The sequence below is a fragment of the Poecilia reticulata genome, chromosome 4 (genome assembly GCF_904066995.2).
Source record: "Poecilia reticulata chromosome 4, P_reticulata-male-v2, whole genome shotgun sequence".
Classification (NCBI taxonomy): Eukaryota; Metazoa; Chordata; class Actinopteri; order Cyprinodontiformes; family Poeciliidae; genus Poecilia; species Poecilia reticulata.
This window is the reverse complement of record NC_088833.1, coordinates 7,502,186-7,514,647: the sequence shown is the minus strand read 5'-3', so window position 1 is coordinate 7,514,647 and position 12,462 is coordinate 7,502,186. Positions and strand designations below refer to the sequence as shown.

The following is a 12,462-nucleotide window of genomic DNA, read 5'->3' as shown; positions in this document are numbered from 1 at the left end:
ATTTAATTTTTATTAGTTATAGTACTAGTTTGAGCTGTTTTATACTTTCATTTTTAGATGCAGAACTCAAAAAGTCAAAGTATCGTGATTATCTATAATCAATTTTCAGTTAAATTATTCCGGAACAATCATCTGACTTTGGCACTTTGTCCCAGCTTTGCTGTCGCCATTTTGCGGAGAGTTTTTAAGTAATATAAAGTGCCATAACTTGTCGACAGCTGACGTAAACTGCTTTTGTGGGAAAAAGTAAATAAAAAAACCCTATATCATGTCAGTTTGAAAAAATAGATTAACAAACAGGAAAATGAAGAGTATTATATCTGTATTTCAGTAAGTTTTATAATCATTTCCCCATTAATTACTGTTTTTATTTATTTCAGTTCAAGAAAAGGTTTTCCCAGTTTCAGTTTTTGCTCTTCAGTCAGTTTTAGTTTAACTATAATAACTTTGCTGAAACCCAGTCAGTGTTGATGTAAACACAAACAAACCACTTCCACTTAAAACAGATTAGAAATCACTTTAATGCAACAACATAGTGATTTTTAAGACTTACAGTCAGAAATAAAAATCTAATTTCAGATCATTTTAAGCCGAGAGGAAGGAGATAGCCTGGTGGAACGATTGAAATAAAATAGAAAAACATGAACACAAACATACGCCTCTTAATACTGTGATCTGATAACATGTCTGCAAGAGCTTTTTTTTTCTTTTATCTTTTTTAAAGGAATAGTTTGCCTCACACGAGAATGTTCTTGTTGAAAACCTAAAGAATGTGGATAAAATAGATTACAGTACTTAAATATAAAAATAGACTCTGGATTTCTTTGCTCCCATTTCTCTCCCTGATTCAGTCGTGGAGATGGACGGACGGATGGATGGACGTGTCCGGCGTGTCCTCAGGTCCCTCAGTGGCACATTCGAGCAGTCATCTCTTTCTGTAGAAACAAACAGCGAGTCGATTATTAGAAACGCTAAATATAATCAGTATTAATGGACGACTCTGAAATAAATGAACTTTTCAATGATTTTCTGATTTATTGAGCTGCACTAGTAAAAGTAAACAAGTTAATTCCTAATAAAGCTCTAATAGAATTAAAAAAAACTTTAATTTTCAAGGCATATATTAATTTATATGTGTGAGTTCAAGAGTATTGCTACATTTTTTCTGAGCACAACTAATGATTATTTTTTTATATTTTTTAAATTGTCCCATTTTGCAGATTTTTCATCCAACTACCGAAACCCATTTCATGCAATAGTAGAAATACACAAAATTACAAGTAGACAAATTATTTAATTCCTTTTTTTAATTTGAAAATAAACATTTTATTGGAAAATGATCAAGTGTACTTAAACGACACGTCTGATCTGCTGATTAATAGATGGAGAGCAGCAGCAGCTTGATCTGAGATTTATTTATTTTTACTGATCAGATTTACTTATTTTGAAGCAGATGAATCTAAAAATGCCACTTCGGGAGTTCTGGGTAGAACATTTTTTGTACAGTTTTGGCTTAAATGCTGCTCTAAACATGTGGTTCTTTCTTTTCTTGTCGAAAAGCAAGATTTTATTTTATTCTGCAAGTTTGCATCAATCAGCAGCTGAACTTAGTTAATGCTGCACGCAAATATTGATAAGAAAAATTGTGAAAATATTGTAAATACTTTATGTAATTATTACTTTTAAGGTGTTTTCCCCCCTATAGATTGGTTGAATTAGGTCAGCATGGTGACTCTGTGAGGCTAAAATTAAAATTTTCTCAACTATTCACTGCAGGAAATATACATGTGTGATTCAAACAGATAATATCATTTTTTAAAATCATTTTTCATTGTTCATCTTCCAAGGTGGTGAAATAAAGTCCTGATTTTGAAGCAGCAGAGTTTTTCCAGAGCTTGATCACATGACAAGATGTCGATGGATCAAAAACAGAAAACAGGTTAAAGGTTAAAGCTCTGAGTTTACAGCTCTGTAAAGTCAATCTAATCAGGGAGACCTACTTTTCAGATCCGAGAAATGTCAAAACATGTCGCTTTAAATCCATAAAACGTTTCCTCAGAGGGCGGAGGGACCTTCAGTCTGAGCATGCCCAGTAAGACTGCAGGAAAACTGCACTGTTTTAGAGAAAACTTTAGTTTAAACCTAAATAAAATGTCCCAACGTTTGTTTTCGCAACATGTATGAAAACGAGCCAGCCTGCAGAGCTGCTGTGTTTACCTTCATGAGTGGAAATTTACATGCTTTTGCTTTTGGCTGCACAGAGCATTTTGCATGATTCAGATTTTCTCATTCATGCTGAACAGCAGGGAGTTTATTTTTACCATCACTCACTATGACACAACAGGTACATGTCAACAAACCAGCATATTATAAACAAAGTTAATGAACTAAGTAAAGCCAATTAAAACGACTATCAATTATTTGAACAGTACTTGATTGGCCCTCCTTCCACTCCAGTTCTATCATGGTCATTAATCTGCGTATTGGTTCTTTTATCTCCATAAAATAAAACTCACCATCAGAAGGAAACGGCTTCACTGGCTTTGGATGTGTTAAGCCAGCAGACAATTTATCCCCAAATCGTCATTCTGAAAGCTTCAGCGAACCTCAAGACAGAGTGTGCCTCTCCACGTTTTCTATGACCTTGATTTCCAAATTAAAAGCCTGATTTGAACGCACCTGAGCAACAGTCCAGTCCTCTTTATCCAGAGTTCAGGACACTTTGACTGTGGTTTTCCCAGGTACTTACAAATCAACACCTAAAAGTTTTTTCCTTCCACTCAACTTTCCAAAAATAGATTTCTCTGAACAGCCAGCTTCTTTAACAATGACTCTTGTTGTTGACAATATTTTCTCTATTTAAATAATAATAGATAATTCAAATTCAATAAAAAATACTTCATTAATCCAAAGGGAAATTCAATACTGAGATAATAGTTATATTATATTAGCACATTATATTTAATATATATTGTTAATATATATTATTATATATCATGAATATAATCAAATTACCTAGATGTACTAAAAGAATCAAATATTCAGGTATGTTATGAAATTGCGGTGCTTTTACACCGTTTCACCGCTAGGGGCGCTAAAGCTTTGATTTTAATTATTTGTTTTTGCTAAATTCCTTCCACATAATACTTTTACTTTTTTATCCAAGACATACAGATTTTTAAGTTAATGTTAAACTGAAAGTTTCTTTAGAAAATAATCTTGTCTTCATTTACAAATTTTAATATAATTTAACCAATTAAATCAAATTAAAACAAGGATCTGTAATTATTATTTATTAGGTTATTTGCTCTCTGATTTGCCCCCATTTGAGGCCTCTCTGGAGTTTAATTTGCTCAGGTCCAGGTGTGTTTGACTCACCAGGGGTTCCAGTTCTTTGTGGTCCGTCAGGTTGAACTCAGTGACGAAGTAATAGAAATGCTTGTAGCAGGTGTTGACGTGCGCCTCGGCGCCCATCTGGGAAACCCGGTCAAAGTGGTGGATGTAGACGTGGACAAACACCCGGAACAGACGAGACAAAATCTTCTTAGCCACCTGCATGAAGCACTTAGGGAAGGGAGTACCTGGGGGAGCAGCAGATGGAGAGACTCTCTTACTGTCTGCACCAAACATAAAACACATTCGCAGCAAACTACTTAGTAAAAAATTACATTTTCTGTTCGTCTGACTGCAGTTTGCTTTGACAAAATTAGCAGGAAGTAGTTCACATCGGCGCTGGTTTCTATTCATAGTGCGCTGGGCATGGTGTGACCCATTTTTTTAATCCACTGCCTGGATGTTTCTGTTGTAAAGTCAGCTGCTGAGCCGCAGCAGAGGCCATGCATACATGCAGAGATAATAACGTCCAGACGAGAACGCCACTGCCGGGGATTTACCGAATCCTCAACGTCTGCGATGAAAAACGCAGAAGGTAATCTAATAAATGCAGCCTTGAAATACAAACGCTTCATATTTTGGATTGCACAACTATTTGATTTATTTATTTTTTTCACAGGTTATTTTTAAAAGTTGCTTTCTGCACCAGAGTTTGGGTTTCAGATGATTATTTCAGGTTAAACTTTATTTTGATGTTTATTTGACATTATAAATCGGCCTGTTGCAATAAGCCAAAAAAAAAAATCAGTTAATTAATTGGATCATGAATTAAACTCAATAATTTGCATGATTTAACTTTTTTCTCTTTCTACCAAAAACTGGATGGCAAAAGTCTTCAGTCTGGTGCTTTAGCCCTTTTTTGAGGGACACTTTTGTTTACAGAGGCTTTATAATTAACTTTATGAAGCGTTTTATTTTCCAGCATCAAATGTTCATTAGAATTGAAAGTTTATTGATCTTTGTAAAAGTAATCTTGCTTTATTACATCATGGTCTCAATTTCTCTGCACAGTAAAACTAGGCAACAGTAAACAACATGCAGTGTTTTCTGTTTAAACAACATTAAACCATAACCTCATACTTAGCCACCGCAGCTCTTTGTCTATTAATAACTCTCATGTTGTCTCTACAAACAATTTGCAAATTATCTCAAATCAACCTTCTGCATTTGTATTATCTGAAGCGATTGTTCCTTTTGATTACCGTCTGTCTTTGACATTGTGTTTAAGTTTCCCACTACATCATTACTTGATTTAGTGCTTCAAGCTTTCTAAATTATATTTTTGCTATGAGAAGCGACTGCGACAAAAGTAATTTACCTCTTATCTAAGCTGCAATCAAAGACACCCTGTATAAAAACATTTCCATTGACACTAGAAAACCCGTTTGCCTCCATACTTCAGCTCGTTTGGCTTTGTCTCAGGAAGCTTCATGGTGGAAAAAGTGTCAAAAGAAACTGGTGATAAATGTTGACTGTAGGGCTGCAGAGGAGGAAGTGGTCTTCTTCAACAATTTCAAGTTTAGTGAGAATAAACGGAGAGTTCGGTCTGATGGGAACCACAGAAACTCAAAGGCCACGTGTGAAGAGCAGGCGCTGCTGATGAGCGGATAAGGACACAGAGGGTTGATTTACGCTGCTGAATGAGCTCTATGTTTCATTTTCTGTTGAATATGAGTTTTATGAAATGGTTAAGATGAAGGTTTGACTGCAGAAGATCAAAACAACTTTGATTCATCCAGATTTATTCAACTTAACTGAGGATAATGTGAATATCTAAATAAAACCAGTTTACTGCACACAGATTCAGAAATAATAAGTTACATAATCGCAATGTTACATTTTCAGTACAGAAACTGATTATTTCTACATCACCCTTATCAAATTTATTTGACTTTTTTTTGGAAATGCATAAATTATTTCATAGGGCTAGGTCACACTGTTGAATCTTAACTCATCTTTAATGTGTAAATATCTGCATATAATAATGCAGAATGCATTAAATGCTAATATTTATTGTTGAGAATAATAAAACTAAAAGTATGCATGCATAGGAATTTTTTTATCCATATATTTAAAATCAAATCTGCATTTTTAAACAAAATTAATATTCTCTATAAGAACATCAAATTACAGATAGAGGAGTAAAAATGTAATGTTTTCAGTCTTTTATTTACTTTTTATATAAATTGAGAGGCTTTCGGAAACCGAGATTATAGTAATCCTTTGTTATCATGATGATTCAGGAAGCATTAATGTTAGCCTGTTTTGTGTCTGATGTGATGCAGAAGAATTAAAGCTGCACTATGTAACCTTTAAATAAATTAAACGTAAAGCTTTTTATTGTTTATTTTGTGTGAAGCTAAAACTGCCACTTGACTATTTCTGGGTAGAATATATATACAGACAAAAGTTTTTTTTGGCCTAATTACTAACTACTATCTACTGCTCTGATATGTTGCTCTTTCAGCAAATGGCTGTTATTATTATCTGTTTCATACATTTTTTATTTTTCTTCATACTGCAGCTTAAAAGTGTGTGTGCAATATTAAATTGACATTTATTACCAGTGTTACTGTACTCAACATAGACGAGGGTTTATTTGCAAATTTAAAGAAACTATTTACTATTAACTATAAAACAGGAGAACAGATTAGGTCTGTTGCAAAAAATCAATTAATCACATGATAAATTAAAACAACCTCAATTATTTCCATTTGTATGATTTATAATTTTTCTATTTTTTTCTACCAAAAACTAGATTATAAAAGTTTTCAGTCTAATGTTTTGATCTCAAGGACAATTTCGCTTACAAATACTTTATAATTCATTTGATTTATTGTTTTGTTTACTCAAACATAAACCTATAAAGAGTGAAATCAGAGAAACTGATCATTTTAAGTGGTATGTTAATTTTTCCAGAGCTGTTTATCTTTACGGACCAATTTTATTGTTTTTGTTTCAACACCATTTGATTATTTTCAGTTTATTTGTCTTTGTTCTGAATGTATCCATCTTACTACACACCTCATAGTTTTTTTTTTAAATTATTTCTGTTGAGGTTATTCGTTCTCTTATCCAGTTATTTAACACTAATTTGTTGGTCTGCAAATATTTTTTAAAAATCAGTGAATAAGATCAAATAAATTGCCGAAACTCGAAACTCAAAAAAAAAAAAAAACAAGACTCACCGACGTTGGTGGGGAAGATGTTCTCGTTGTTGATCTGTACCTCGATCCAGTCCATGAGCAGGCTCATGTACTTGGGCGCCGACAGCGCGGTCGGCCTCTTGTACTTGTGCTCGTCCTGCCAGCGGTACTCGTACTTGGGCCCGCCGGACATGACGGGGCAGGTCTGGTCGGTGCAGGAGTCGCTGATGGTGCCATAGATGAGGTTGATGCGGTTGAAGAAGTCGACCACGTGGACGGCCACCCAGTCGTTGAGGTCCTCGCCGTGCGGCAGCTGCACGGCCTGCTTCAGGTCCAGGCCCGCGTTTAGAGACGCCTGCGCCTTCTTGTGCAGCTCGAAGCGCTGCGTGCCAGGCTCGAACTTGCGTTTGGGCCGGAACGTTCTGTCTTTGTTGAAGACTTGCTTCAGGGCCATAGACATGGTCGCCTACGACGGATCCCTCTGGTGAATTATTTACTGTGGAGGAGGACGCAGTCAAAAGGTTGCGCAAACAACCTGTGCAGACCTCAGGGTTTTCAAGCTGTTTGGCTTCTGCTTCTTAACCTGCATCCAGAAGATATAAGAATCAGATTAGATATTAAAGTAGCAAAATATAACATTGCAAATGTGGTGCGAGGCCAATTTTTGGCATTCTTTGAGATTTGCTGCCAATTATTTCACCCCCAAAAAACTATAAAACTGAAAAAGGACTTCAGATTTTTTTGATGGGGGTAAATTACAGGAAAGCACACACCGTTGGTTGGTGCATTCATCCATTTAATGATTAAGAGAAAAAAGTAGATATTTTGTGACAAACGTCAATCGTAGCAGATCAGTGAATTCACACTGCTCAACAAAACTGAATGTCTTAGATGCCCCAAACCGGCTCATCAACAGAAATAAAACCTAAAGTTCAAATTTCTCACACAAATCTGAATATTGGCTTCATTTGAAAGCTGACTGTTTTTGAGGCGACTGTATAAAGCTGCAGACTCTCTAAGGTCCACAGTCCAATCCTGTTCTGTTTCGCACACAAACAAATTAAAAGCTGCTTGAAAACTCATCTGGTTCAAATCTGAGTCAGATCAAACTGCTGTTCTCGTTCATTTGGGATTGAATTAACAGACTAAATACACATCAAAATACAAAAACATCCACATTTATTATTTTCAGACTATTTTTTTCTTCTTGAAAGGTAATCTATAGCAAGATAATATTCCTTTTCAGTAGTCAGAATAAAAAAATTCTACATTATTTCAGTTAATAAACAGTTAAGCATCATTATTAACTCCAGATTTAACCTCAAATGTTTTAAAAAGTTTGTACTTTTATATTTACTATTTTTTTACTCTCATCTTTAGTCAGTCTTGTTAATGTTTTCAACATTTTTGGGGTAGATGCTGCACAAACAGCAGATCAAAAAAAGAAAATAATTCATATTCTCTATAATATCCTGTCACAGTTTTTAAAACTCTGCATTCATAAATTTGATTTTTTTAGTTGATCAATTAACTGAAATATTCTGACAAGTTTTCACTAAAGGATTTTTGTTGAACGTTTTTATCACGTCTAAATATATTTTTTAATTAAGCATGATTTTGGGTCGCAGATTTTTCCCAGATTTCGCTAAATGACCCCAGAACTACTGTTCATATAGTTTAAAATCAACTTTCATCAGATGCCAGGAGACATGCCTCAATGACCACAGTTTATTTTTGATTTCAGAAATATCTCCATGCTGTAAAAATGACTATCTTTATAGGAACTTCTCCATGAATCCTGGTGGAGCAAATTATTTATCACTTTGCACTGAAATAAAATCCCAAAAATGGATCAGAATCAGGGTTGCTGTTATTTTTTGAGACTTCAAGGTTTGTAGAATATCCACTGAGAAATTAAAATGTGCATATATGGGAAGGGAAGAAAAGAAAAATCCACTTTTTGTGTTTTTAAGAAGCAAAAATAGACATAAACTATTAAAATGACCACTAAAGGGGTTTAAAAGTCTGAATTATCATGAATATTTGTTATAATGTGTAAAAAATATATTATATTTATGGCAATTTTTGTGTCTCCAATTAATACAGGTGGGGCGCAAAATGAAGGAATCCCCCTCCTTCCCTCAAAAGGATAAATGTTTAAAATGAAACCCAACTTTATCTGCTACTAAATAGTGCCACCAATTTTAAATACATTCAAAACAAGTTAAGTAAAGTCAATAATTAAGGTGAAACAGCGTTACTTCCACATTAAAGATGAAACATGGAGTCTGCGTGAGTCATTTCCTACTTCAGAGCCCTGAAAGCTTACGATGCACAACCATTAAAACGACGGAACCCGCCTTTAGCATCGCAACTTCACATTAGTGCCGTTATTTAGCCCTCTGTCTGAAGAATGAGCACCACCCCCCTCATAACAATGCGGATTTGTGTCGTTTTTAGCTCATTTTCCAGGATGAAAGCCCCGGAGATTAAAACAGCGGGGCACATGACGACTGTTGGTGAAGTTTGTTCTTGACGCTGCACAGCGCGCACGGACTTGTTGCTCAAAAAAAAAGAAACACACAACGAAAAATAAAATAATAATAATAATGATAATAATACACAAGAAACCTTATACACCCACAATTACAATTATCAACAAAATCAACCAGAAACAACATCAGTTATCTGAGACGGTCTGATCAAACGGTGACGAAACCGCACAGTTGAAAGGCACTTTCCCGAACTTACTTGTTCCGCCTTCCTGTTTCCTTCGGTCTTCTGCCGAAAGATTACACGATAACTCGTCGATAGCTGTACGTCAGTGATATGCGCGACCTACATTATGGGTTCAGGCAGCTAAACATGCTGTAAAGACGGCGATAAATCAATAAATATGCCACTTTAATGAAGAAACTAACGTCTGACTCCTCCCTGCGATGCGAAAAGTATACCACAGCAAAGTTAGCGGTAACGCCAGTGACTTCCGGTTGAGACCTTCAAAATAATTGATTTGAATTTTTCCACTGAATTGTAACACGTTTATAAAATATTGTTGCTTTGATATTACATAATGAATCTTACCCAGGTTGTACAACATGAATAAAACTTTGGGGAAAATGTTATTATGGAAATTAGAGATGAATAGAAAGTGTTTCACACATTCTTAGTAGTCAGGTATTTGTACACAGATTACAGATTAGATAAGAGATTAGGGATCTACACATATCTTTTAAGATGTTACAACCAGTCAGCCCACTCTAACAGTAGATTAGAGTGGGCTCTAATCTACTGTTAGTACTACTGCTACTACTCTGGTGTGTTGTTTATTTAAAACACACCAGAGAAAACAGAAATGTATATGTAGAAAGGAGTAAAATTATATTTTTCTTTTATTGCTTCTTGTTGTTTTTGGGATTTCAAAACTCATGTAGATTAATTTGTATTTTCTCTTTTTTTAAACTACCGAGACATATTATTTGAATCGCTTATTATTTATGTAAAATAACCATAAGCAACTACATCACATATTTTAGGTACAAATCCGTAGTACCTAGAACGAGAAAACCTTATTTTGAAAAGCCACATTTGAACTTCCGGTCTTGTTCAGCGTTGCCTGGCAAGACAGAGGCACTTCCTCTGACAGTGTGTTACAGAGCTTGTCAGACTAACCTCATTTATTTCACAACGCAGTCTAAGTAAACCACAGTGTATCATGTTTAAATAAACAACTCTAGATAACTTTTTATTGCTCGTAAATCTATTAAAATGCTCACAAAACATGCATTTTTACATGTAGGGTTCAGGTGATCAAATGCAATAATTAAAAAAAAAAAACATCCTTAATGACTTGTTGGCATTTTTACCCTTTCATCTGTAGTTGAGGTCGAGTTGCAAAGGTAACAAAAAAGTTAAAAAGTAGAACTGAAGTCCTGATGTCCTTTATAACTAATTTTTTGGGTAAATGAAGCGTTCCCACTTCAGAAATAATAGTTTCTCAAGAAAATTTGTGGTCTATGTTGAAGTTTCCTCCCACTTACCTGTCAACGTTCAGTTTCAGTTCAATTCAGTTAATCAATAATTAATAATTCATTCACAAAATACATAATTTACATTCAATCCTACCCACATTCCTGTTGATCCTGGTTACTAAACGGTGCATTTAGTTCAGTTTACTATTCAAATTAGTTCAAAACATTTTCTATCTAATGAAATCAGATTCATTAAGTGAACGACTAGAAGTATTCATGAGCGCGTAGCGACAGAAAACAATCGTCTGTATTGCGTTGTTAACTTTATAAGAATCCTTTCTTCATCCTGTAAATGAATGTTGTGGGGACAGTGGAGAGGAAAAACTTCCCTTTAACAGGAAGAAACCTCCAGCAGATCTCAGCTCAAGCAGCCATCTGGAAGTTTGAGAAGACAGAGCAGATGCACAAAAAAGAAACACGTGAACTAATGCAGGAGAGTTTTATATCTTAATGAAAAGTAAAACATTAATTCAAAGCACTGTTTCCCTGCAGGAAGAAGGTTCTGGATTTAAATCCCAGTCTGGAGTTTTTCTGTATGGAGTTTACAGATTCTCCCTATAATTTAACTGAGAAAGTCAGAGTTTTACCTTGCGGCTCACATCTCTTTTCTCCCCGGCAGGCTGGTACAGTATTCACATAATTGCAGATAGTTCCCCACTCTTCCTATTTACTTCCCGTTCCATTCAACCCCCACTTATGAACTATGAAGTTAATGAGATGGTTGCTGTGCAGGCAAGCAAACCAGATCTGATTCCTCCTTTAGAAGAACTGTTTTTCACAAAATCCCCTCAAAATCCCCTTGGTGGGCCAAAGTTTTAACAATAACAACCATTTATGCCACTGTAATAGCGTCCTTAAATCTTGAAAAACTGAATGCTCCAGGATCTTAAAGTGCCATACCTCAAAATGGTTTTGTTGGAATCCATCTCGAAGTTTAGTTTCAATAATCTTAATTTGGTAATTTAAGAATTCCGAAATATTTTAAAGCAATCCAAGATTAATTCACTTTAAAATGCGATAGTTGGGATCAACAAAGCCCGCAACAAAACACTTGTAGTTCCCAGGAGCTCCTGTACAGCGCACACAACGGTGAACCCAGCGGACCAAAAGGACTGGAGCTCCACTTGCGTTGCTAGGTGATGGGCTGGACTTTCTTGGGTTGCTAGGTAACGGAGCTGTACCCTTCCACTGAAACTCAACATTGAAATATTGGCTTGTTTTCCAGAGATCAAAAAACGTTAGGATCTTGGGTTGTCTTGGTCATTTAATCCTAGCTCCGTTATTACTGTGTTTTCCTCATTTTCTTGTTTTAATTACGCCAGCCTTGTTTAGTTCAGTCTTTTCTCAGTGATTCTAGTTTGTTAATCTATTCCTTGTGTTTTGTCAAAGGTTACTTTAAGCTACACACAGCCCTTAATGCTAAATTCCGATTTTTCTTGTGAAATCTTATTTATTTATATTTTTTTTGCGTGGACCTTCACAATTCCAAATATATGCGACTTGTATGTAATCTCATGTGTGAACTGCAAACGACCTAAAAATGTCCCGCGTGCGCAGTAGGGGGAGCAATAACTTCACACTTGAACCATAAAAAAAGAAGTGCTCAGTGTTTGTGGGAGTAAATGTGGATAGTATTGAGAATAATTTACGATTTTAAAGTTGTTGTCCAACCGGAGCCAGTTCATTAAAAACTTAATCCTCTTTATCGTCCGCAATGGCTGTTGTTTTTCTTCCCGGTTACGCATAACAGGACGCAGAACAGTGACGTTTGTCGAGTATCAGTGACGTTTAGGTCGGATGAATCATAGACATAATATAAGATATATATTAAGATATATATTATGTCTATGGGATGAATGAATGCGATTTGGCCGTACAGATTCAGGTCACAT

General features: G+C 35.3%; 1 protein-coding gene across 3 annotated transcripts; it reads right to left on the bottom strand.

The window, feature by feature from the left end:
- Window positions 1–497: 497 nt before the first annotated feature.
- On the bottom strand, window positions 498–11,661 carry mob3a (MOB kinase activator 3A). Of its 3 annotated transcripts, none has more exons than XM_081606137.1 (4): window positions 11,471–11,661; window positions 6,582–7,122; window positions 3,379–3,581; window positions 498–935 (listed from the first exon to the last, which is right to left on the bottom strand). In XM_081606137.1, the coding sequence occupies exons 2-4, from the start codon at window positions 6,997–6,999 to the stop codon at window positions 906–908; spliced, it is 651 nt and encodes a 216-aa protein (XP_081462263.1). In that variant the 5' UTR covers window positions 7,000–7,122; window positions 11,471–11,661; the 3' UTR covers window positions 498–905. The 3 variants fall into 3 exon arrangements, with proteins under 3 accessions (XP_081462263.1, XP_008413361.1, XP_008413360.1); XM_008415139.3 differs by lacking the exon at window positions 11,471–11,661 and adding an exon at window positions 11,158–11,453; XM_008415138.3 differs by lacking the exon at window positions 11,471–11,661 and adding an exon at window positions 9,291–9,520.
- Window positions 11,662–12,462: the final 801 nt, after the last annotated feature.

Coding starts and splice junctions, on each gene's coding strand:
- mob3a (XM_081606137.1), bottom strand. CDS start 6,999: ATGTCTATGGCCCTGAAGCAAGTCTTCAACAAAGACAGAACGTTCCGG. Junction 3,582..6,581: donor CATCTTCCCCACCAACGTCG/GTGAGTCTTGTT, acceptor CTGCTCCCCCAG/GTACTCCCTTCCCTAAGTGC. Junction 936..3,378: donor ACAAAGAACTGGAACCCCTG/GTGAGTCAAACA, acceptor TTGTTTCTACAG/AAAGAGATGACTGCTCGAAT.